We start from the raw sequence: 25,270 nt of genomic DNA, 5'->3' as shown, positions 1-25,270 counted from the left end.
TCACCTAAAACTTTTGACAAAGCTACTTGGGCCATCTAGCCTCCACTGTAACTGGATCCTAGACTGTCTTCTTGACCTCTTTCCCCCATCATGCTGTACCCTGAAATGGATGGCTACATAAGATTGAAGAGTATGATAGTCGCTCACTAGTAAGATAAAAAGCAAGACTCAACAATTCCTCTTCTGAATGGCCCTCCCCCCTCTGATGTTATCTGGTCATGGATGATGCTTCGGCATCACCAGCAATAAGCAGCATCTCAAATATTTCTAGCTCGGTGACACAGGGCAGGTCTATTTCTTCACATGTAAAAGCGAAGCTTTGGACTCGATAGCCTAGGCCGTTGCCCCAGAGGGACGGGGCATTTGGTCCTAGTGATCAGAGAAGCTCACCCAGTAAGTGGTTGAGGAATTAGAGGGGGACAGATGAAAATATAGATCTGCAGTCCTCTCTTGCTGAGCAGTCATAAGTCTGGTGGCCACTGAAGTCAGTTTCCCAAGATCATCAGATTTCACAAAAGTAACCAGCCAAAAGTAAAAAATATACCAAAGATTTTATTGCCCAAGGAAAATATGGTCTTCATCAAATAGCTTTGTCCAGAACGGGCCAGCCTGAGGCTTGTAGTGACTACTAAGTGGCCAGGTAAGGTGCCAGCCGCAAACCCCGCTTCTGTGCCACTGAGGTACTTTGTGCACCAGTCACAGGCTATTAGCTAGAAAGCAAGCAGGGGATTTGGCCCCATGTGTGAATCGGTTTTATTTTGTAATCAGTGCCTTTTTTCCCTCCTCCCTCCCCCACCAGTCTTCTTCCTATACCAGGATGCCCATGGAAAATTGAAGCTAAGCTGGCCCCAGCTAAGGAGAAGCAGGACCTTTCTGGTCCTGCAATTATTTGCATTTGCTGCCAACCTTCCTAGCAGCTTGGTTCAGATCCTAGAGGCAAGGCTCAAAAGGCTCAGCTGTGATAAAGTGAAGCCACGGCCAGCTCTGGGCCCTCACTGCTATCACGTGTCTTTGCTTCCTACTCCACTGCCTGGCTTAGGATCCTCACCTGATTCCTTTGTTTCTACTGGGCCATTCCCAGACCGTAGTGGCACCGAAGGGGAGGGGGGGGGGTGTTTGAGTGGGAACGTACCATCGACCTGCCTCTCAGGCCATTTCTGATTTTCAGGCTGTCTTGTCAAAGAAAGTGGGTCCTGTCTGGCCCCGGGATGAGGGGCTGGGGGAGAGGCAAAACGATCAGTGTTGAGTAAGCTGTTCATCCTTTCCCGCCTTCCGTTCTCTCTTCCCACCCGGTGGCTAATTAGAAGCCAATTGAAGAAAGGACTCTGGCTACTCTACAATCTGGGGCAGATACAGAGACCTGCTTCCATCTTGAGACAATTGTGGTCTAACACCCAAGAGGCAAGCTTTCTCTACTCAGGGGTCGCTACAGAGCGGGACTCCTATCCCTATGGCAGAGAGTGCCCTAGGGCCAGGCGCCAGCCAGCCTGGCCTCCCAGAGGCACCTTTATCCTGGCAGCTTTGTTCCTCTCCCAGTGTTTTGCTTCAGTCACGACCCCCCACCTAGAGATAAGTGTTCTTGCACTTTGAGAACATCCAACTATGAGAACTTTGACTTCCATTTCTGGGTATCTGTCCACATGAGCAAATCAGCTCTGATATTCATCACTTTCCTCGGGTCCCTGCCTGTTTTCTTGGTCCAGCAGCAAACCTAAGGAGGAAAAAGGCAATTGGGTTTAGAAAGTGAACTTCTAGCTTCTATCCCTCCTTTTAAAGAAATTACACAAGCAGAGGCTAGTGGGGTGAAAGCCAAAGAAAGACTGGGGGGGGGAACCTTCGAGCGTTTCAGCAGGCCTGGTCATTTGTTGTATTGGCTGGACCTAAGCAGGTCTCATAAAAAGATCTTCCTGGTGGTGTGGAGGGGATCCTAGGCTGGGCACACAAGAAGGGACTCAAACATGGGCCAAGTACACAGGACAAGGGAAAGATGAGACAGGGGAGGACAGAATCTGCCCAAGGAAAGCAAATCGGGCTCTTTTCCCACTAACCAAGGCAAGAAAGCAGGAAAGCAAGGTCAAAGAAGCCCCTGGGGAGCAGCTTAGCAGCAAGGGGTGAGGGAAGAAGGTGATCATGGGGGCAGGGTGAAGAGGGGCAAGGGCAGAAGGGCACTACCTGGGGGAGAGCTGGAGGAAAGGAGCTCCAGGCTGTTGAGCACCCCATTTTCATACAGGGCCAGTTTTTGGACAAACTTCTGCCGAGCAGGGTTAATGATGATCTGAGGCCTTGAGGAGGTGATGCTCTCTAGTTAAGAAAAAAGCCCCCACCCAGCGACAGGATCAGGAAGGAGCCCGGGCCAGACAAGAACAAGAAGCAAACAGCTTTGAAGGCAGCTTCTCTCTCTAGCTGGTCTGACTCAGTGAGATGTGGAAATCCTGGCTCTCTCCTTGTCCACTGGCCCCTCTCTTCTGTCTACAAACATGCCATGTCCCCCATCCTGAAAAAACCTTCCATCTATCCCTCTATTCTCGCTAACAAATCATCCTATATCTCTTGCACTTTGTAGCTAAACTCCAAGTGGCCTCGACACGAGGCGCCTCCACTTCCTCTCCTCTCCCACTCTTCTTAACCCCTTACATTCTGACTTCTGATGGTTCCACCAAAAGTGCTCTCTTCAAAGTTATTGATCTCAGCTGCCAAATCCAGCGGCCTTTTCTCCATCCTCATTCTCCTTGACCTCTCTGTGGTCTTTGACACTGTGAGTCACCCTCTCTCCTCCTTGATCCTCTCTTCTCTCTGGACTTTCAGGACAGACCCCCCCTCTCCCCGCCTCAACTACTTTTTCTCTGCTGGATTTTTTACAGTTCACACCCTCAGGGTTCTGTCCTATGGCCTCTTCTCTCCTTCCTCTAGACTGCTTCACTTATTAAATAATGGTCATCTCTCTGCTGATGATTCCCAGATCTATTTATCCAGCCCTAAGCTCTCCAACTGTCTATGGACCAACTCAACTGGATGGCCATCTTAAACTCAACATGCCCCAAATTGAATCTCTTATCCTTCCTTAAGTCCTTCCTTCTTTCTGATTTTTCCATTACTCTCGAGGGCACCACGTCTTCCCAGTCACCCAAGCTCAGAAGCCAGATGTCTTCTTCACTCTGTCTCACCCCCAACATACAACCTGTTACCAAGGCCTGCCCACTGTACCTTCCCATCTCAGTCCATCATCCATTTAATTGTCAACTTGACCTTTCTAAACTACAGATGACTTTGTTTCCCTTCCCTCCAATACGATGCTCTAGTGGTTTCCTATTGCTTCCAGATTCAAATATGATGTCCTTTGGTTTTTAAAGCTTTCATAAAGTCAGCTCCCCTTCCCCCCACTTTTAGTTTTCTTACAGCCCCTCCCCAAACATAGAGTCTTCAATCCTACCTGCTCCATGAACAAGATGTTCTCTCGGCTTGAGAGAACTCCCCTCCCCATCCCTCAGGCCTGGAATACTCTTCCCTCCTCCATTGACTATTGACCTCCCTGGCTTCCTTCAAGTCCCAGTTAAAGTTCCATCTTCTATAGCAGAAGTGGGGAACGTATAAGGCCCTGGAAATGATTTGCTCGGGTCCTGCCAAGGCAGGTGCAGGCGATGATGAGCCAAAAGCTAGCTACGGCAACCCTCGGCTGCTTGAATTTTTAAGTTGATCCGTTTGTATGGGTCTCAAATGATGTTCTAAAGATCCAAATGGTCCCTGGCAAAAAAAAAGTTTCCCCGGCCATATTCTACAGGAAGCCTTCACCAAACTCTGGATTCTAGCACCTTCCCAGTCTTGATCATTTCCTCTCTGTCCTGCCAAGCATTGGTTTGTATGTATTTATTTGCTTGCTGTCTCCCCCATGAGATTTTCAGCTCTTTGAGGGCAGAGCCCGTTTCCAGGCTAAAAAAAGGGATTTGGCTTAGGTGCGCCTGAGGTCCCTTCCAACTCTAGGACCTGGATGCTCAGTTGACATCTTTCCATGGGCCTCTATCTCCTTAAGTATGGGAAAAAGCTTTGTGCCAGACTAAAGCCAGAGGCCTTCGGCCCCCAGAATCAAAGGAATTCTCAGTAACAGCTTGACTCTTCCCCACAGTGAAGGAGGCTGCCAGTTCCTCCCCTCCCCTTCCTCGAACTCCCCTCCACCCCAGCACTTTTCAGATTTCTGGGTGGAGGGTGTCCAGGTTACCTTCTGAGCTGCTTTGTCCATGTCCCGAGCGGCTCCTCCAGCTTTCTCCTGGAGCTGCCTCTGGCAGGCAGGGAGCCTGCCTAACAGAGCACAAGGACTGAGCACCCTCTCTCTCCCCTGGGCCCCCAGGCAGGCTGGGCGCCGAGGGCAAGTTCTGGTTCAGATTCCAGGAACTGAGAGCTTCGTAGAGACCAGGAGTGCTGTCGTCACTTTCCACGGGCTGGTTGGGGGGGTCCCTAAACTGCTTTGAGTCCTGAGCATGGGCCCTGGCTTGGGAACGCAGCAGAGGGATGCCGGCATAAGGTGCCGGGCTAGGGGTGAACATGTAAGAGTTCTCTTGAGGCGAGGCTGGGCCTCTGCTTCCAGCCTCTTGCTCTGACAGCTCCACTGAGGCTCGTAGCTTCTCTAGGCTTTCATATACCTGCAAAGAACAGAGGATGCGTGATTTAGAGCTGAGGCCAGCTAGTCCAACCTGTATTTTACAGGGAGGACACTGAGGCCCAGGGTGGGAAAGCGACCCTGCTCAAGTTCACCCAGAGGATCACAGATTTCAAGCTAACGGGACCCATGAGGTTCCATTCTAATCCCCTCATTATCTAGAAGAGCAAATGGACTCTAGAGACTGGAGGTGGTTGGCCCAAAGTCACAGAGGCAATGAATATTGTCAGCATGCTCAGCACCGTGGGCTGTTATTGCTCAGTCGGGCCGACTCCCTGTGACCCCATTGGGGGTTTTCTTGGCAGCTACTGGAGTGCTGTGCCATTTCCTTCTCCAGCTTATTATGCAGATGAAGAAACTGAGGCAAGCAGGGAGAAGTGGCTTGCTCAGGGTCATACAGGTAGTCAGTGTCTGAGGCCAGGTCTGAACTCAGGTTTTGTTGACTATAGGCCTGGCACTCTCTCCCACTGCCTACTTAGCTGCTCAGGCAGTGCCCTCTTCATGTTAATTAAATCAGATGCAGCAGAATCAAACAGACTGGGCTCTAAATCCTTCATGGTCATATTAGGCCCTGCCTAGTGGCCCAACACTGCCCTTTTCCCCAATGAAGCCACCATAGTTCCTCATTCTCCTAAGTCTAAGCCTCAGGCTAGCGCTTCCTACTCCCTGAAAAAAGGCAGAGGGGGCAGAGCTGTTCCAGACCCCACTATTCTCTAGATGATCTTCCCTCCAACTTTACCTCTCCTCCATTAGTGGCAATAGGTCTTGGGGCAAGCAGTGACATTTTACATTTTCAGAAAGAAATGTGTCCATTACAACAGATCCCACAATCCCAACTCTGCAGCCTTTGGGCTTTCAATGAAGGTCTCGTTTTGAAAAGGGCAGAAAGGAGGAGGCTCCATGTAGGAGTGAAAAGTATGATGCTAATTACACGTGTGACCTTGGGTCAGTTTGTTCCCTTCCCAAGCCTCAGTTTCCCCCTCTGTAAAATGAGGAAGTTGGACTAACTGGCTGTGGAGGTTCCTCCCAGCTCCGAATCTAAGATCAAAGGAACTTTCTCAGGTGACGTCAGGGAGAATGCCTCGGGTGGTGATGTACAGCATGTAGCGGGAGGAGCGCCCCAGGACTGTCCAGGCCTGAAGAAGGCCCTGAGGAGCCTGTGAAATGCTCCCACCCCCTCGTCACTGCAACAGCTGGAGAGAAACTTCTAACAAACGAATCTGTTCCATGATGAACATGGAAATATGCTTAGAAGAATTGCATGAATCAGATTGCTTGCTGTCTTGGGGAGGGGACAGAGAGGGGGAGATGGAGAAAAATTTGGAGCATAAAGTCTTACAAAAAATGAATGTGGAAAACTATCTTTGCATGCATTTGGAAAAATAAATACTATTAAAAAATACAACACAAATCTCATCACAACCGCAAAAAGAAAAGTGAATAAACGAGGCTGCTCAGTGTGGGGAGTCCCAAAGTACCCCTTATCCATCTGCCAAGTCTTAGATACAGCCTCCACCCCTTGCCTGTTTTCAGGGGGATATACTTGATCACTGTCCCCGTGTGTCCCTCCGTTCTGGGAGCTGGCCGTACCTTGGTCATGGGAGGCCTCCTTTTGCCCCGGCGGTGCAGGCAGCGACAGGCCAGGCGGCCGAGTTCCTGGCCCAGCTCCGGAGGGCACTTTCCAGGTCTGGAGTCTGTGTACTTTGCATAAAGTTGAGAACCGATCTGGGTGGCCCAGACGTTCAAGTCTGCCCCGGCTCCCGTTGTCGTCCCTTTGCGGAGGGTCAGAGTTTCTTCTTCTTCTTTGACCAAATCCTTCTGTGGGATCAGAAGCGGGGCTTGCCCAAAGAGCAGCCTGCCCCGTGTGCCCACCTCCCCCTGGAGGCCAGCTCGGGCAATTCCTATTGCTGATGCTAGGCCCCAGGTCCCTCAGACCCTTCTTCTCAGCCCCCTCTGTCCAGGGATGCAGGTTGGCATTTTTCTGCAGATCTAGCCCTGGCCTTCCCTCCGGGAGCAAATTGCTGAGGGTTTACAAAAAGCCATCGAGCTAAACCGTGAGAATCTGAGCCCCCTCGCGATAGAACAGCACATCTCAGTGGCAGTTTGAGCCCCTGTCAGGAAGACTTGGATTCAAATCGCATTTCAGACACTCGCCGGCTAGGGGACCTTGGCCAAAGCCATCTCGATTTCACGGACCTATTTCTTCCTTTCTCAAATGAGGTGCTTTGAAGCCCTTTCCAGTTCTAGGTCTAGGACCCTAGGACTCCTGTGCTGGATGGGAGGCAGAACTCAATGCCCGTGGAGGGTCCTTCCCTGGCAAAGATGCTGGGAATGCTATAGAAGTCATCAGATCACTTAAGGAAAAATCGCAAGTGACCCAAGAGTAGGACCATCAGTCGGGAACCTGGAAGAGACCTTAGAGGCCATCTAGACCAATCTAGACCATTTTACAGATACCAAAACTGAGGTTGGGCAATTTGCTCAGGGTCATACACAGGGTACCTGCCCTGCAGGACTGTTGGAGGTTCCAGTGAGATAATGGCCCTATCATGCTCTGCAAATCTCTGACCCTCCAGACACATCCCTTATTATTACCTAAGGTTTACAAGGGGTGGTAGGTGATCCTGTCCTCACAGAATGTCCGCGGTGGGAGCCTCTTCTTGGTGACCTCCAGTGTGGCAGATGGCCAGGCCATCCTACTTGAGCCTAGCTCTCGCTGAGCTTTTGTTCCTATTCCCTTCCATTTGCCAATATTCCAGAGAGCTACCTTCAGAGCTCTAATCGTTAAGAAATCGGTCCAAAGAGCAAGCCTCGGTTGGCCCCTTTGCCCTCTCCCCCTGGGGCCAATCCTCTTCCTAACACCTAAGGGTAGCCCTTGGGGTGCCCCCTCCACTTCTGGCTCCATCCTGTCTTCTATTCTCCAAGTTCCACATGGCAGCCTCCTAGGCACCCCCTCTGGGACAGAGTCTCAGTGTTCTCTCTATCTGCACCCTGGTGAGGGGGGCAATGTGGGTACTGTTGACCCCACTACCCCAGCTTCCAGATGAAGAGTCAGAGATTTTGACAAGTTGAATGATTTGTCAAGAGCCACAGACTCGGTATAAGATGCAGGATTTGAACCCGGGTTGCTCTGCACTAAGTTCATTGCCATAATGCCTCCACAGGGTCCTCCCCTTTCAGTTTACAGCATCAGCAAAAGGAAATCTCCCTTGGAACAGCAGAGAATAATGCCACATTAGCTCGGGAGGCAGGCTAGGCTAGAAAGAGACTCGGGTGGATTCTAGGGCAGTCCCTGGAGGTGATCAGGGGGGCCCAGGGAGAAGAAGCAGTCACCAGGGGCTGGATGGTGCACCCCGACTCAGGGACTCAGGAGGGAGGGCACTTGTTTCTTTAGCCGCAGTAACTGAAACCCTCTCAGAACAGGACTTATCCTTTAGCCCCGACTCTTGGACTTTGCCTGGCTGGTTGGCGACTCCACCCCAGACTGGGAGGGGGACAAAGGCCCTTGGAATCTTTAGGAGGTGAGGCAGGTTCTCCTCCAAGTCAGTTGTGTGGTTGGGAAGATCTCTGAGACTGAGCGAGCCCAGTCACCAAGGCACCTCCCTAGCCCCCCCATTTCTGCCCGCTTCTCTGGATTTTCCCCTAGCTGTCCCTCCCGCCCTCCCTAGTCGCTCCCAGTGACTCACCAGGTACTTGGTTTTCACCCCATCTGTCTCAATGGCTCGACACCCAGTCAGGATTTCCAACAGCACCTGAGGGGTAGTAGGATAGTCTATGAACAAGGCCTGGGGCAGCCGGAGCCAATGGGAATGGGAGGATGGTGGAAAGGGAATGTGGATGGGCTACTTCCCCAGGGATGGCAGCCTCCACACAATCAGGCTGGCCCTGAGATGTGGCTGTCGCTTGGATAGCATCAACTCTGATCTAGTGGCAAACTAGGGGCAACTTGTTTCATTTAACTTGACAAGGGGGCTGGGGAACGCAAGAGAACCGCTACTGCTCTCACCACTAGGCCTCAGGGCCTGGCCTCCATGCACTGGGCACCTTCCGTGGGGCACGATCTCCTTTGTGGCTCGCACTCATTGGCCAGGACCCTCCGACCTCCATTTCAACGTCTGCAGCCCACGGCAAAGCCACGGAGGGAGGACCTCAAGCTTCCTTACTACTTTGGCATTCTGTGGGTCTTCTTTTCAGTTTTTCAGCTCTCCACTACTCAGTCCCCTTCCCCCCAGTCAGGCTATTCCTGTTGCTCCACAGAGGCCTAGCCCGGGCTCCTCCCTACCCCTCCCCTCCGAAGGCTAGACTCTTACCACGCCAAAACTGAAGGTATCAATCTCCACCGTCAGCTTCCCTGTCTTGATGTATTCCTCGGGCAGGTAGGCCAGGGTACCCCGAACTGTCTGGGTTCGGGCCACGGAGCTGCTCTTCCCAGAGGCAGCCCCCGAGTAGCGGCTGAAGCAGGCCAGGCCAAAGTCCCCTAATTTGGGCATCAACTTCTCATCAAGAAGGATATTAGAACTGGGAGAGGGAGGAGAGAGAAGGGCACAAAGGCAGCCTCATCGGGCTGTCCACTCCAAAGCACAGTTCTTGAGAACAATGTCTGAGGGCTTTAATCCCCTATTTGGGACCATGCTTTGCAAAGACTCCTTGAAGGCACCAGAGGTGGATAAAATCCTGAGGAAAGACAGTTCCCAGGCTCATCAAGGCAATGCTCTGTCCACAAGCAGGGAACTACCCTGGACCTCAGTTCTTAAGGGCAAAGATTGTTTTTACATTTGAATTTTTGAAAATTGGGGTTTGCAAAAAAGCAGAGTATAGTTTGAAATCCATGAACTCATTGACCCGATAGGCACCGAAGTCCATTTGAAAATGCCGAGAAAATGGAATGATGGACTTCCAGCAGGAAAAGGCCTCAGTATCCAACCACCTCATTCAACCCAGAGGCCTGGAGAGGGCCATGGCTTTCTAAATAAAGCTGTGCCTCAGCAGCCTTGTGGTCTAACCCCCTATTCGACAGAGGAGGAAACTGAGGCCCAGGGAAAGGAACTGATTTGTCCTGAGGTCATAATAAATGGCAGAGCCAAGATTTCAATCCCTGGTTCCCCTCTCTCCAGAGTCAAAGCTCTTTCTAAATCCCCATGTTTCCCATGGCTTAAATTGTGGGAGGGTGGTCCAAATGCTTTAGGGTTGATTTGGAAATGCCTACTCTTCCCTACCTTTAAGATCTTTGAAAATGAATTAAGCAGACAGCAAGGGTTAGAGCAGAGAGTATTGGATTAGGAGGTAAATCAGAGCTCTGTGCTCTTGCTATGTTGCTTAATTTCTCTAGGCTTGAGACTCTTCAAATCTAAAATGAGGTCAGATGAGATGATGTCTGGGGTCCCTTCGGTTCTAAAGCTACAATCTGGGTTCAAATCTCAGCTTTGTTTTAGATTTTCTATATGACCCTGGGTCTCAGTTTCCCCCCCTGTAAAATGAGGAGATTTTCCTGTCTCTGAGGTTCTTTCCCACTCTTAGGTGATGGTAACTGAGATCAAATATTTGGTTTGGCCCTAGAAGCAGACCTAAGAGCAGTGAGGGGGTGGGGGACAGAGTTGTAAAGAAGTCTCTGGATTCCGCCCACTTATCCCAAAGGAAAAGGGATGACCTTTAAAATAGAAATTGACCGCTTATTGGCAACCTGTTCTCCACACTACATGGCCTCAGTCATCTTTTCCCAATTCTGCCTTGGTGACAATCAAGCACGTGAACTGGTCACAGTGTGAAGCTAATCACAGTTAGTCCCCTGCGTGAACAAGTTAGCTCTGTTCTGTTTCCCAGAATGCAGCTGATGTCAATTTCCACCCAAATGCATGTTATCGTTGGGAAGAAGGACCAAGTTGGGAAGTACGGTTGGCTTTCTCAGTCCACTCATTCCTGCTTCCAGGGATACCGCCCCAGCCCACCTCTGACGGTCAGGGATCCTTTGTAAACGAAGGGGGCTTGTTCACAATTCACTGATTTACTGCTTTTGCTTTCTGCCCATAGTTTTTTTTTTTTTTTTTTCTCCAGCGGAGAGTTTCAAATCATGGGCTCCCAGACAGGACGGCTAAGTCAAAGAATTGCTCTGTGCCACCTTCCCATCCTCCCAGTGGGCCTGCGCTTAAGCCCTCAGGATCACCTTTCAGTCTTCCTTGATGTCCAGATGTCACTGCCAACTGTCCTTTCATGACCTTAGCAAAGGCTAACCTCTCCCTTTGATTATTTCTGGCCTCTTGCTCCTGTTCTCTGCCCCTATCTAACCTCTATCTTTTTGCTAAGTTTGATACATTGTAGGAGCTAAGAAATAGCCGATGGCCGAATAAGATCTTCCAGTGGCACACTAGGGTCACACTGGCACTGTTTCCTATTGGGTCCTTCCCACTTATTAGTCTATCACTGACAACAGCTTTCCCTGCCCTCTACCTAGGATTACTTATATCTCCTAAGTAACTGAAGTTAAGATTTGAGCCTTTATTTTGACAAATCAAAATCTAGTGTTCTAGATACTATACCACACTGTCTCTCCAACAGTGGACTTAGAACTCTGAGGATGTCCCCAGGACTGGTCCCTTCCTGATCTTCTTAAATCTTCCCCCCACACTGAGTCGGCATGAAAGTCATTCCCTTCGGCCTCCTGACCTTAGTTTGTTCTTGGCCAAAGTTATCTTTGTCTCAGCTGTCAGACTGTTCGCTATTCCTAAAGCGTTAGTCGGACCTTGTCGCGGCCCTGCTCAAGAAGCTTCAGTGACGCCCTAAAGCGTCTGGGCTCAAACTGAAAGCCCTTCAAAAGCTGGCTCCTCATCTCTGCTCTTCAGAATGCCCAGCATCCCAAAAAAGCTCAGCTCCAGCACCACCTGCTCCCTGCTACCCGAGACCCTTCCTCTTCTTCCATGGGTTATTAGGGAGTCTCCCCCCAGTTCTCTGTACATATTTTGTATTTACTTATATGTATCCACCTTCCCTGATAGAAAATAAGCTTCTCCAGGGCAGGGCCCGTTTCATTTTTGTCTCCGTATTTTCAGCAATGAGCACAGCACTTGGCACATAGTGAGTACTTACTAAATGCTTGCTAATTTGATAGGCTGTTTCTCCTTTGACATTCCCTCTTCTCTGTCCCCTCTCAGCAACCTCTCCCTCTCACCTTTTGACGTCTCCATGAATGAGGCTAGGGTCATCTCGATGAAGGAACTGGATAGCCCTTGCGGTGCCAAGCAGGATATCTACTCGTTGAGCCCAGGAGAGGAAGGAAGGATTCTGGCTCTGGAAAGATAACGACAGGTTAGGCTGGAGAATCAGTAGCTCTCGTATATCCACCAATTTGAGCAAGGCACCTCCTTTTTCTAAAGCTCACCCTCTCAATTAATTTGGAAAATGGGGCTCGCCATCTCCCCTAGGTCATGGAAACATTATGAGGAGATGAGGACACTAACTCGAGAATCCCATGGCTGTAAGGCCAGCTTTTCCAGCCCCATTTCTCTCTCTCACCCAGTCTCCTCTCAATTCTTCCTCTTCCCTCTCATCCCCCATTCTTCCATTCCCTTATTTAGTCACAGTGGACACGATTGACTTCCAAACTGGCCATCTCCCATCTCTGTGCTATCGCAAAAGCCGTGATGCACGCCTGCAATATTCTTCCTCTTCACTTTTGTCTCTTGGCGTCCCTCATTTCCTTCAAGGTTAAGTGCAACCATGTGATTTGCACGCTCTGCCCTCTCCCTGGCTCTACTGACTTTTCATACCTTTTTAAATTCAATTGATCTGTGTGTGTGGCATTTCTCTATAGTAAAGTGGTCACAGATATGACCTAATGGTTTTCAAAAGAAGAAAAGCAGGCTACAGTTACGTTAAAGAAAGGGCCAATCCCGAACGATAAGAGTAATGCAAATCCAAACAACCCGAAGTTTCCCTTCAGAGCCAGAAAACTGACCAGGATGACACAAGATGGAAAGACCGTGTTGAAGGGACTGCAGAAAGTCAGGCATGCTAATACTCTGTAGCTGACTTGGTCCCACAGTTCTGGAAAGCAATTTGGAATTAGGCCAAACAAGTGAATGAAACACTCCCTTTGAGTCAGGGACGCCATAGGAGCTATGGCGAGGCAGAAACTTCCAAAGAGGTCGAGACAGAAAGGTCTCAAATTGTGACATATTGTCACAGAATATTTTTAATTCATCAAAAATTGATGAATACGGATTCAAGGAAGTACAGGGAGACTAGCAGGAACTGATGCAGATACTCAATGACTACCATGATGTGACTGGAAAGAGCAAAACCTTCCCAGTTTTCTGAACCGAAACTCAACCTCCTCAGTCCATTGTGAATACTAGGGAAAAGATGGGAACGGGGGGGTGGGCAGCTTCAGGAACGAAGGTGATGTTACCAAAGGCATCTTTGAGCGGTCGGGGCTATTTCTTGACATTCCTGATATCTGGCATAGTGATTAACACATAGGAGCTTCTGGGTCCCAAAGGCAAGGATCCTGGTGGGAAGCTACACAGGGACCAGGGGGGTTTGGCTCGAGAAAGTTGGTCGAATGCCCACCTGAGAGTGGAGCTGGTCCTCCAGGGAGCCATTGGGCAGGAAGACGTAGACCAGGCAATAAATGTTGTCTTGAATGCAGTAGCCGGCAAAGTCCACGATGTTTGGGTGACGGAACCTGGTTGAGAAAGGCAGGGCCAGAAGTCAGGGAAGAACGGGTTTCAAAAAAGGCACTCTGGTTATTGCTAACTATTTTTCCATCCCAGTTCGTCATCCACGAACCACAGGGCCACCCCATTCCCAAACTGCGGCAGGGTGTACCGTCCAAAGAACCCTGATCTCTGAGTCAAGAGCACTGAGCTTTTACCTTGGCTTTCCCTTCTACTCGGTGACACTTTGGGTGATGGGGACAATGATGCTAGCTAAGAGTTACATAATGCTTTAAGGGCCTATCACTGAATCCTCACAACTCCACAATACCCCCATTTTACAGAAGAGAAACAGAGGCCCAGAAAGTTCAACATCCCTTCCGGTGACCAGTGCCACAGGTTATCCTTCAAAGGGTAGCTAACTCCAGCTCCTGCTTCTGCCCTCCCATGCATGGTCTTCTTCCTGCCTAAACCCACAAGTGTCCTTCCTTCCCCCATTGCCCAATTCCTCCAGGGATTCGGGCTCGAGGCGAGGCTTCCCCAGCTCACCGAGACAACTTCTCCACTTCGGTGCCAAAGCTCATCTTTATGGTGTTCCATTCCAGCTCGGCATCCTATAGCCAGGGTTAGAGAAAGGAGCCTCAAGCAGCTTCCCCCTTTCCACCACCCTCCCCAGGGATGCTGGGGGAAGAGTTGAGGGTGCTGGGATATTCCTCTGCTGTCTTAGTCTACTCCAATCAGATACTTATACTTCATTCAAGTCCTCCTGGGATTTCTACATTCGCTACAGCTTTGGACCTGTCCCTCCCCTACCCCAAGCCCCTTTCGGAACGCCTGAGTCCCACCTCCTTGAGCCTTTTAACAGCATAGGAAGTATTTCTCATCACAGCCCGGTACACGCAGCCAAAGCCGCCCTCGCCAATCTTCAGCTCCTCTGAGAAGTTGCAGGTGGCCTGGATGATCTCCAGGAGAGGCCAGCGGAAGGGGCCTGAGGGGGCACATTCCACTGGGGAGATTTTGTTCTCTTCTCCTTGCTGTAACAGGAGACCCCCACCCCCCAGGCTGAGTGAGGCTGGAGCATAGGAGGCTCGCTGTCTCCCTCTGTTCAGCAGCCACCTCAGGTCATTCATGGGGGGGGGGCCGTTTCTTTCCCTACAGGAACTCAACTTTGACTAGCCATGAGTTGTGCTGGCAGCACTGAAGTGCCAGGGAGCCAAGATCTCTGCTCTTTCCTTTTTTAGGCGAGTGGAGGAGAGATTATCTGGCAGGCTATGCTGAAAGGTAGGGGGTTTCTTGAAGAAGTCCTGGGGTAGCTGGTCAGAGAAGGTCAACCCTAGTTCCCAGAATCCCCTCTTCCCCTGTTTTAATCCAACTTGACAAACAACGGCTGGATGAGTTCTCTCACCAGGTCACACAGCAGAGCTGGGATTTGTCCCTTGATTCCCCCTCCCCACTCTCCACTAAGCTTTGGATGGCTCCCTTTGCTTCCTACTGACTGACTTTCCCGCAGTTACTGACATTATAAACTCAGTTTCTTCATCTGTTAAGTGAGATGAAGAGGTTGAGACTCTCCGGTCCCTTCCAGCTCCAGATCTGTGTCCATGTTGTCTCTTAGTGGAATCTAAGCTCCTCAAGTGTAGATTGTACTACATGCTCATCAGACGGTCTTGGATCAGAATCTAAGTCACTGAGAGCAGGTAGTGATTTTTTTCAGTCATGTCTTTGTGTCCCCATCCCCGAAGTAGGCTTCCAGCTCTAGTGCTGGAAAGGCCCTCAGAGGCCATCTGGTCCAACTCTTTCACTGTACAGAGGGGAAGACTGAGGCCCCCAGAGAGAGCAAGTGACTTTGCCCAAGTCACACAGGCAGGAAGTGACAGAGCTGGGACTGGAACCCCTGCAGGGCCTCTACTTTCAGAGTCAGGGCTCATTCCATTGTATACACTGCCTTCCTCAAGGCACTGAATATCTTTTCTTTCTTTTTTTTAAAGGTAGTTTATTCTTCCAAATATATGCAAAGGCAGTTTTCAACATTCACCTTTGCAAAACCTCTTCTCCCATACTTTTCTCCCTCTCGCCCCCCCACCCCAGCCAACAATCGCTCCAATCCAAGTTAAACATGAAGGAGCTTAATATTATCTGTTGAACTGAAATTAATTGTTCATCTGTTTCTCTTCCCTACCGGATGAGGGACCTCCCTCAGCGTGGGAGTCTCCTCTTTCCAGTTTCTTCCCCCAGTGCCTAGGTCAGGGCTCTGCCCAGGGGGGCACTCGGGGCAGAGTGAGGGAACACACATACCTTGGTGGCAGAAGAGGAGGTGTCAGAGCCGAGTGGCCTAGGCCCTTGGGGTGCAGGGCTCAGGGACCGGCAGGGGAAGGGCCAGGAGTCTGAGGGGAAACCTGGAAGAGGGTAGTGAGGGGAAGATCATTATCCTAGAGCAGGGCCTCTCCCCTCCTCCCTCACCCTATGAACTTCAAGCTGCCACCCAGGCCTAGGGGCCTCTGCCCTCTGCTTAGGGACAGCTTCCAGAGGCCCTCCCTGAACATTTGGCCCACCAGCCAGAGGCCTTTTTCCCCGAAGCAAAAATCCAGAATAAATCTAAAGGGGATTTTTATACTTGTTTACAGAAGGATTAGACATTCCAGAAAGGTCTCCCCAAATGTGGGGTTCACATCAGAGGGAACCCAATTTACAGAAATCTGAAGGACGCAGCCTTCTAAGAGCGCAGCCGGTTGCACTGAGCCCAGGACAGAGACCTGGGGCCTGGAATCGGAGAAAGGACCCCCCCTTTCTTTTTTCAGAAGAAAGCTTAAGTCTAAGCTGAGGATCCATCCCCTCCCCCAACCTATTCAGTGTTGGTCCAGAAGACCTTAAGGGGGCAGTTTCACACCTCTTCTTCAAGAAGCTCTGGATTCCCCTCCCCAAATACAGTGCTCCATTACCTGGGGAAGGGAAGGTCGAGGCAGACTGTAGCACTTTTTGAAGCTTGGGTCCCTCTTCCTTATGGACACTCTGAGTGGGCTTTGGGTGAGGAGGAGGGGGCCACGGAGGGGTGGGTGTGTAGGTTAACGAGGCAGCAAGAGAGAATGATGGGGGCTCAGGGTCCCCTAAAAGTACCAAAAAGGAAGGAATAGACACAAAGATACTGTTACAAAAGCAAGAATGATAGCACAGGATGCATGGGAAGAATAAAACGCTTTCCCCCTCTACTCCATCGCCTTCTTGGGCCAGAGGGAGGAACCTAGGTCTGTGTCCCTTCACAAGGATGAGGTGAGGGAGATCCTCTCAAGGGTGGGGATGGGGGGGTGGATGCTATTTCTAGGAGCCCAGCTGGGGCCCGGTTGGGGTGTGGGAGGCAGGGGGAAAGTCCCTTGGACTTCAAAGCCTGGGGCCAGGGCTAGTTCTTTGAACTGAAATTTAGCCTCCTTTGGGGCTGAAGCCTCTCCAGTCCAATCATTTTTTCCCATTGATGGGTTTGAATCCAGGCCTATGTCAGGAGGAACTCTAGGGGATGATCTGGGACTTGACAGAAGGAAGAGAGGGGTATCGTTCAAGTGACACTTACGGGGAGCAAGGGTTCGGGCTTGTGTATGTGGGGAGGGCGGGAGAGCAGACTCACAGCTGGTGATGATATCGCGGGCTCGAAGCAGTTGTAGATGAGTGAGGATCTGAAGGAGGTCGGCAACCCGGGCATTTCTGTTAATCCAAGGCCACATGATCCTGGCCGTCCGATCAGAAAAGCGCTCTCCGAGCCTCAGTTCCGTCTGGTCCTGAACGATGAGGGATGCTGACAAGCGAGAAAACAGGCCAAAGCTGTCCCGAGGACGGAACCGAGCCGGTCCTTGGCCAGTGGCTTTGGTGATCACGGCCGTCAGGACGGTGTCTTTGTGGGCCACCCCCTACTCTGATCCTGATCCCTGCTGTGACACGGAGCCAGTGCTAAATCACTCACCCCCGACCCCTGGCTGTGCCCCTGCAGTGGGTGACCAAGGCAAGTCATATCACCTTTTCTTAGCCTCAGTTTCCTCATTTGTATTAACTAAATAATCACCAATCTCTTTCAGGTCTCAATCCCATTTGTGCCCATAGTCCCAAAACACCTGCAAAAAAGAATCTGAAAAGCTTTCGGGAACAAATTTGGTGGGGTGGGGTGGGGTGGGGGAGCACGAGCCATATGGGTTTCCTTGCCTGCCTGCCCCCTTCCCCAATGGGTTCTTCCCCGTTTTTTGGCCAGCTTTCCTCTCCTCACCTGGTCCCTGTTCCTCTTTATCCCACTCTTTCTGGGCAAGGGGGCAGAGCAGGAAAGAGCTGAAGTGGCCTTTTGTCCCTTTCAGACCCTCCTTGGGGGGGTCCTAGTTTGGATCGGGGCCAAGGGATCAATGGGGGAGGACAAAGGGAAGATTTTGATTTATACTTTTACCTCAATTTCCTCAAGTCAGTTCCCTCCTCCCTCTTCTGCAGGGACCCACAGCTACCAAGCTCAGGCAGGGGTCACGCATTAGCATCTTAATACCTCCCCGGCAAGGAGGAGGTGTTGTCTGGGCCACTGCCCGAGCTGTGCCAATCTGTCCGGGTCCTAAGCTCCAATTCCCTTCCTCCCTGCCACTCCGGGAAAGTACCAGCCCTTTCTGGGCCACCTCTCTGGGTCTGTTTCCCCCTCTGTTAGGAGACAGGCTTAGACTAGACGACCTCTAGAAAAAATGGTGGAGTATTGCATGGGGTGTAGGACTTGGGGCCGGCAAGACCTGACAGAATCCACAAGTTTGTAGCTGTAGGACCTTAGGCAAACCCTTCATGCCTCTGAGGCTGTTTCCACGTTTTATATGTGTGTGTGTGTGAGAGAGAGAGAGAGAGAGAGAGACAGAGATGACAGAGACACAGAGAAACATGACAGGGCCTGAACTTTGGAGGAAAATTACTTTAGTGCATGGGGAAAGAAGGATGGAGTGGAGATGGGCAGAGCACCCCCCCACCCGCAGCGCAGCCCCGCCCCGCCCCCGCCCCAGCAACTCTGGCAGTATTCCAGGTGAGAAGGAAGAAAGGCCCGCACCCGGGGAGGGGGCAGTGTCAGGGGCGAGAAGGGGGCGTAGCCCACGCGTCGCACTCGTAGAGAAGGGCCGGGAAGCAGAGAGTTGGGGGCGTTGGGCTGCCGAGCGGCGGCCCCGAGGGTCACGGCCAGAGGCGGAAGTAGAGGGAAGGATCCGGAGAAGGGGCGGGGAGGCCGGAGCGCAGAGGTCGCCCTCGGCCGCCCCTGCCGAGCTCGCCGGCGGGAGGGGGAGACCCCGCTTCCCGCTCGGGCCACTTCCCCCTCTCCCTCGGGCTGGCCCGCGGCCCCAGCGCGCCTCCTCACCGAACTTGTACCAGTCGCTCGACTCCAGGGAATCCATCACTTGGTAGAAGCGACACATGATCCAGGCCGGCACCTCGTATAGGAAACGCCGGGAAACGGAATCCCCGGGCCCGCCCGGGGCCGCCCCCTGGGCCATGGTCCTCCCGCGTGGCCCGCGCCTCCCGGCCTGCCGACGCCGCGGCTGAGGCCGAGGCCGGGGCCGAGGCGGGGGGCCGGCCGGAGAGCGAGCGAGCCCCGAGGCTCCAGAAGCGGGCCGGGCCGAGCGAACCTATGAAAAATGAGTCACTTCCCCTTTAAATGGATCCCTTTAAACGTCCTGATGCTGGCGGGGGCGGGGATGGAGAGAGGAGGCAGGGGAGGGAGCAAAAGCCTGGGAGGAAAAGGCGGCTCTCTCACTCCAACCTTCTAGGACCTTCGCCACGTCGGGCGAGGTTGGTGGTGGTGGTGGCGGCCGTGGCCGTAGGCGAAGGGAAGGGACAGACTGGGTAGGGGACGTCGGCTGGGCGTTGCTCCTCCCCCTTTCCCACTCCTCCCCGGCTCCTCCCCCTTGCCCATTCCTCTCCCCCCCCTTCTCTATTCTTCCCCCCCCCCCACACCCCCTTTGGGGCCCGGAAAGGTTGGGAAGCCTTCTAACCTTCTTCCGGCCTCAGGCCTCCGGACCAATGGCCAAGGCGGCCAGGGTAGGGGAACCTGCTCGCTTCTAATGCGGCGCTACCGTGTGGGCCGGTGGAAAGGAAGCCTCGCCTCTAGGGTGGGTCTACTTACCAAGACGGTGTGTGGCCTTGTTCAAGTGCCTTGCCTTCTCTGGGCCTCGATGGCTTTTTCTACAGAATGAGAAGGTTGCCAACACTCACCTCCCAGAGAAGTGACGCAGAGATTCATTTTTGGAGACTGGTTTTACTGGAATGATGAAAGTTTTATTTTATTTTTTGTTCAACGAGAGGCAATCCAGGGGGTCAGGTTTCACATCATTCTTTACAAATAGGCTAGCTCCCGGCTTCTTACACCGGGGCTTGTGTAACAATGTGGGGGGGGGTGTGTGAAAAATTATGATTTATCATCAGTAAAAGTTTGATTTGTACACCTATTTTACACACCTCTATACCCAGGGTCACAATTTCTCAGGCAACAGGCAATTGTGTGTGGAAAAAAACCTTAGAGACCCTGGTCTAGATCACAGATTCTTCAGCATGGATCACTTTGACAGTCCGACGAAGCCTAGGGAATCATGTCTTTAAATGCATAAAATAAAATCCATGGGATTACAAAGGAACCTGATTATACGATGATTATTATATTAAAATCGACAACCACCCACCTAGTTAGTTCCTAGGCTCCAAGTTAAGAACACCTGGAGCTTTGTATATTTAGGACTTTTTGGAACTAAGTACGCCAGGCTCTGCTGACTTAGAATGCTGCCATTGCACAGGCCCCGGCAGCTTTAGACCAATCACAACTACCGTGGACTGAATGTGAGCCGATGAACGATGCCATCCCCGTCCAAAATGGCGCTGAAGCCTGAGATGGAACGCGCTAAGAGAACTGCGCCTGGCTTCCAAAATTCTACCTGGTGTTACTTTCCCCGACCTTTGTTTTCACATTTTCAAAACAAGTGAGTTGGATTTGGAGGTTTAAGAGAGCTGGGATTGAAACTGGAATCGAAAGGGAATCCCTCCCCATCCCATCAGCCTGAGGAAGAGGAGGGGAGCCATTAGCTTGTTGGAAGATACATCACCCCGCCCCTCCAATGACGGGCCCTATTAGGCCTGGTGTGGGGAGGAGACCGTTGTTAGAGGCACGGTTTGGGGAGGGGACTGCGGTTAGATAGCAATGAGAGGATCCTTGCCCCTTCCCCCCATTTCTCATCAGCTCCTTCCATTCACATCCTCTCTCCCAGAAACCGAATCTTTTGGTCATTGAGGAAAACAATCGACTGTATTCCAGAAGCATTTTATGCTGGGGTGAGGGTGGGAGAGGGAAGGGAAGGACAACTTTTAATCCTAGTTTTCAGGCCTGTGCTGTTCATCAGCTCCTAAGGGATGGGGTCCTGTCATTTTGGGGTGTGATCAGACAGGGAGCGCCTTCCTCCTGTCTCCCCTGCAGTCCAATACTTTTGCGCCCAGAGCAAGTCACATGGGAGGGAAAGGCTAGGTGAAGAGGAGCCAAAACAACATACTAGAATGAGTTTGGAAAGAAGGAAGCTGGTTAACTAGTAGGAGAAACTGGCCATCTCAGCGTTGGGGTCAAGCTCCCCACCGACTGCTCCTGGAAGAGGGGAAAGATTTTCAGTGTGGTTCTGCTGGTAACTAGGTCCATCACAGCACAGGGTGGGTGGGTGGGGAACATCTCTGTGTATCTTAGGGAAAAGAAGGATGGGTAGGAAGGACACGAAACACTTAGCCCATAAAAGTAAGCAGTGGGACCCATTAAAGTGGTCCCTACTCCTTAGACTGCCCATTCTTCGGACCCAGCAGATTCATTCAGTGGGCTGGGGTTCATCTTTCTGGCAGGAAAGGCAGTCGGGTGGGAGGGGGAAAACCTAAGGTGGTTGGTTGAAGGTTGGTAAAAGGGCTAGGGGAGTAGGAGGAACAGGAAACTACTAAGGAGATAATGGAAAAGAGGATAAGTAGAATATGAGGGGGAGGGCAGAGACTGACTGCTGGGCCTCTATAGATGTAGGAGGTCTGGATCAAAGCAGATAGAAGGGATGAGGGAAAGACCCCAAACTCCCCCTCCTTGCTGAGCCTCAGTTTCTTCATCTGTAAAACGGGGATAATGACAGCACATCTTCCAGGGTCATTGTGCCATTTCAATGAGATGGTGCCAGTAAAATGTTTGGCAAATCTAAAAGGGCCAAACACTGTGAGGTAGCAGTACAGAAACTTCTCCAGATACTGCACGGAGTCTGCAGCATCTCCTCCATTAGGATGTCAAAGTTCCCAAAAGGCAGAGAGTACTGGGTTTTTCTGGCTTTGTTATGCCTACTTCTGGGCACAGAGCTTCAAACATTGGAGGTGGGGGGGGGGTGTGTGGAGAAACAAGCCTTCGATGTCTTCGGTATAAAAAGTACCTACTGATGAATCAAAAAGGATTTATTAAGTAATCACTATATGTACTAGGCCTTGTGATAAGCTGAGGATATGAAGAAACACCCCAGTTCTCCAGAAGAGTACATTCTAAGGGGCGAACAAAATGCACATATTGGGGTGCAAGTGATCCTGGAGCCGAGGGCCTGAGGGGCAGAAGGCCACATTTGAATCATCTTGAGGAAAACCAGGGGTTACAAAAATAGGCGATGGAGCAGTAAGACAGCCAGTTTGAGGGCGGAAAGGGCGGAAATGGGCGCCCGCTAGGTCACTGCTAATGTTAGGAGCTGCTGGGGCACTGGGAGGCTGGGGCTTATCCTGGGGTGACACAGCTGGTGTGGAACCCCGGTCTTCTAGACATCTCTCACCTCCCCCACCATCCACTCTACTACGCTACCTGGAAACTATAGGAAACTGCGACCGTGCAGCCAGAAAGCTTTGCTCACTAGCAGAAATAGCAAAGAGAGGGTGATAAAGATCAGGGTTTTTAAGGCTTTAATTACTGTTTCCTCTCCTAGCTGTCAGTACCTGTTTCTCCACGGGGTCTCTGCCAGTTGGAGTGCTTTCTAAGGAAGGCAATCAGAAGCTAACCTTTTCCCAAAGAACCTCATTGCACCACATGGGTCCTGACATGTTTCTGTTCAGTTTCTCTTGGATTGATTGAGGGCTTTTCTATGTAATGCACGTGTGACAAGGGTAATACCCCCCCTCCCCCTCCCCCCATGCCTCAAACTCCAATCTCTGTGCTTGGCCTCTGGATCCGAGGACCCTCCCTTTCTCCTCAGAGCTGGTTTTTAAATCATCCCTTTGCCTTCATTTTCTAGTTCTCCTTATCCACGGCTTCCTTGCCTACTGCTTACAAATATGCCTAGATGCTTCCCATTCTTAGAAAACAAAAACTCCAACCCCCAACCCCCCAAATCCTTTAGTTAATAACAATGGGGCTGGCAGAGCAAGCCACCGGGAACGAATGACTTCAGAACTCTGGTCAGTGCAACGAGCAATTCCCAAGGACGGGTGTTGAGGGTGTTAGCCAGCTCCCGCCATACCCAGGGGCAGGCGGACACACAAGCCAACAGAGCGATTTGTTTGGTTTGATTCTGCATGTTTGTCACAAGGCTTTGATTTTTTTCCTTCTTTTTCACTGGGGGAGGGGAAGGAAAGGAGGAGAGAGATTTTTACTAAATGACAAAATGTTTTATATTACTAAAAAAAAAAAACAAAAAACCATTTACTCCATCTTGCCATTCCTCAAGCTATCACCTTCTCTCTTTCACTGCAGACTCCTAAGAAAGCTGGCCTCCATACCTTGCATGCCCTTCTTTCTCCTTTCCACCTTTGGTCTCAGTTAAAAGCCCACTTTCTGTCTGCAGCCTTTCTCAATCTTCCTCATTCTCCAGCCTTCCCTTTCCCATTACTCCCATTTATTTTGTCTGTCTGGTTTGGATGAACTCCAGTTGTTTATATGTTGCCTCCCCTATTAGACTGGGAGCTCCTTGAAGGCAGGGACCGGCTCTGCCTTTCTTTGTGTCCCCTGCACTTAAACACAGTACCCGGCACACAGTAGCTGCCCACACGTGTTCGATGATGGCCTTTTCCTTTACCTTTTTCCTTCCCACTTGATCTTTAGCCCCTCGCACTCTAGCTTCCCTTTTTCTCACTCAATTGCTCCAAGGCTACCAGTAATCTCTTATCAGCACATCCTCAATTCTTAGCCCTCTTGAGAATTCTGCAGCATTTAACACTGCTGCATACCCCTTTGTCCTAGACACTCTCCTCTCTGGGGTTGTTAGACGCTGTTGTCCCCTAGTTCTTCTAGCTGACTGGTTGCCCATATCCCATCCTGTCTGGGCTCTCTTCTCTTTTCTTCACTTTCTTGATCTCATCAGCTTCGGTGGATTCACTTCTATTCGGATGACTCTCAGATCTATACTTTCTTTCTTGAGCCAGCTCCATTCCCACATAAACAATTGCCTGTTAACCAGGTCCAAAATAGAACTCATTATTTTCCCTTTTTTTGAAGGCAGCGTTGAATGACTTGCTCAGTGTCACACAGATAGGAAGTGTCTGAAGCTGGATTTGCACTCAGGTTCTCCTGACTTTGGGACAAACGCTCTCTCTACTGCAGCACCACCTGGATGCCCCTCTTTCCCTTTCTTCTTAACTTCCTTATTTCTGTGGAAGGAAGGCACTACCATCTTTTTAGTAAGCCAGGTTTCCAGCCTGTGAGTCATCCTGAATTCTTGCCACTTCCTTACCCCTCACATCTAAGTCTTGCCCATTCCCCCGCCCCCACCCTCTTTCCACTCACGTAGTCCACAACTTTTCCACTCATCCCCTGGACTCCTGCAACAGCCTTCCAATCAAGCCTCCGGTTCTTTCCCTTTTACTCAGCACAATTGCCAAAGTCGCCGAACTCATATTCCTAAAGAGTTTGACCATGTCACTCTCATGCCCAAGGAGCTAGATTAATTTCCTGCTTCCTGTTTTTTAAATATGGATTTTGGGGTTTGACTTTTAAAGCCCTTGCTATTCTGGCTCCAGTCTTCCTTCTCAGTTTACTACATCTGGCCTTCAGGTCTGATCACCGTTCACTGCACACGATGTTCCAGGACCCGCCTGCTTTAGAGACTGGACATTTTTCTTCAAAGCCCAGGTGCTAGCTCTAAGAGCAAGTCTTTTCTGCTCCCCACCCCCAATTCCTTTTCAGTTACATTTTCTGAATTGATGTCGCTTTTTCCTAGCAGGGTGTGAACTCCTTGGGGGTAGAGACTGTTGGATTTTATATTTGTGTCCCTGGAACTTGGCCCATAGTGTTTGATAAATGCTTGTTCAGAAACAGAAGGTGTGTCATTATACTGACAAACGGCTTCAGACAAGGGATGAGAATTGCCTTCCTTTGCAGAGGTAAGGGTGGGAGAGGGACTATGGGTGTGGAGTGTCAGAATCATTAGTTTTTTTTTTTTTTTTTTTATTAGCTTTTTGCGAACTCCCCTCCCCCCCTTGTTTATTCTTTGCTAGGTTTGGCTCACTGTGTAAGAGATGGAAGAGGATAAATTTGGACATGACAATGATATAAAACAAGAGGTATCGATGACATTTAATTAAGAAAATTTTCTTCTTAAGGACAATTTTAGGGGCCAAAAGAAGACAAGTAGAAAGGAATGATCCTTTCTGGCCTCAGGTGTCCAAACCCTCCAGCTTAAGGGCCATTCCTCATCCCCACGGGCCTTATCATTCCCATTCTTACCTCCCAATAACTCTGGGCTGTCCAAAAATACACCTAGAGGAACAAGATGTGCTTCAACCGAAGATATCCCAAAGAAGGTGCCGCAAGCCTTGAAGACTGTTCCCCGAGAAAGACCCTTCAGGGGTCCTAAGACCCGCCTTGTCTTTCTGTCTATATTTCCACGTATTTCGGGGTGGGAGGGGAGAATGAAGGAGAATGGGTAAAGGGCATAACATATTGGTTATCCAAAAGCCTTCGTGGGAGAAAAATGTGGGCATTCCCAGCATCACAGATTTAGAAGTGAAGGAA

The 25,270-nt window shown here is 50.7% G+C and overlaps 1 protein-coding gene across 3 annotated transcripts; it reads right to left on the bottom strand.

Annotated features, from left to right (window-relative positions):
* Positions 1–532: 532 nt before the first annotated feature.
* IRAK1 (interleukin 1 receptor associated kinase 1) lies at positions 533–19,334 on the bottom strand. Of its 3 annotated transcripts, XM_031944513.1 has the most exons (15): positions 19,281–19,334; positions 18,647–18,914; positions 16,916–17,083; positions 16,239–16,403; positions 15,595–15,695; positions 14,145–14,333; positions 13,849–13,913; positions 13,214–13,328; positions 11,814–11,932; positions 8,962–9,169; positions 8,338–8,403; positions 6,242–6,469; positions 4,214–4,634; positions 2,173–2,301; positions 533–1,711 (listed from the first exon to the last, which is right to left on the bottom strand). In XM_031944513.1, exons 2-15 carry the CDS (start codon positions 18,780–18,782, stop codon positions 1,650–1,652), a joined length of 2,172 nt encoding a protein of 723 aa, XP_031800373.1. In that variant the 5' UTR covers positions 18,783–18,914; positions 19,281–19,334; the 3' UTR covers positions 533–1,649. The 3 variants fall into 3 exon arrangements, with proteins under 3 accessions (XP_031800373.1, XP_031800372.1, XP_031800374.1); XM_031944512.1 differs by lacking the exon at positions 19,281–19,334 and having other exon boundaries at positions 18,647–19,103; XM_031944514.1 differs by lacking the exons at positions 14,145–14,333; positions 19,281–19,334 and having other exon boundaries at positions 18,647–19,104.
* Positions 19,335–25,270: the final 5,936 nt, after the last annotated feature.

The sequence above is a fragment of the Sarcophilus harrisii genome, chromosome X (assembly GCF_902635505.1).
Source record: "Sarcophilus harrisii chromosome X, mSarHar1.11, whole genome shotgun sequence".
Classification (NCBI taxonomy): Eukaryota; Metazoa; Chordata; class Mammalia; order Dasyuromorphia; family Dasyuridae; genus Sarcophilus; species Sarcophilus harrisii.
This window is presented reverse-complemented; position numbering and strand designations above follow the sequence as displayed.

Bases quoted from the DNA above. Each gene is read 5' to 3' on its own strand.
- IRAK1 (XM_031944513.1), bottom strand. From the start codon at position 18,782: ATGGCCCAGGGGGCGGCCCCGGGCGGGCCCGGGGATTCCGTTTCCCGG. The intron at 9,170-11,813 runs GTGAGAGGGAGA...TCCCTCTCCCAG, and splicing joins ATTCATGGAGACGTCAAAAG to TTCTAATATCCTTCTTGATG. The intron at 4,635-6,241 runs GTACGGCCAGCT...TGTTCTTTGCAG, and splicing joins GGAGGCCTCCCATGACCAAG to GTATATGAAAGCCTAGAGAA.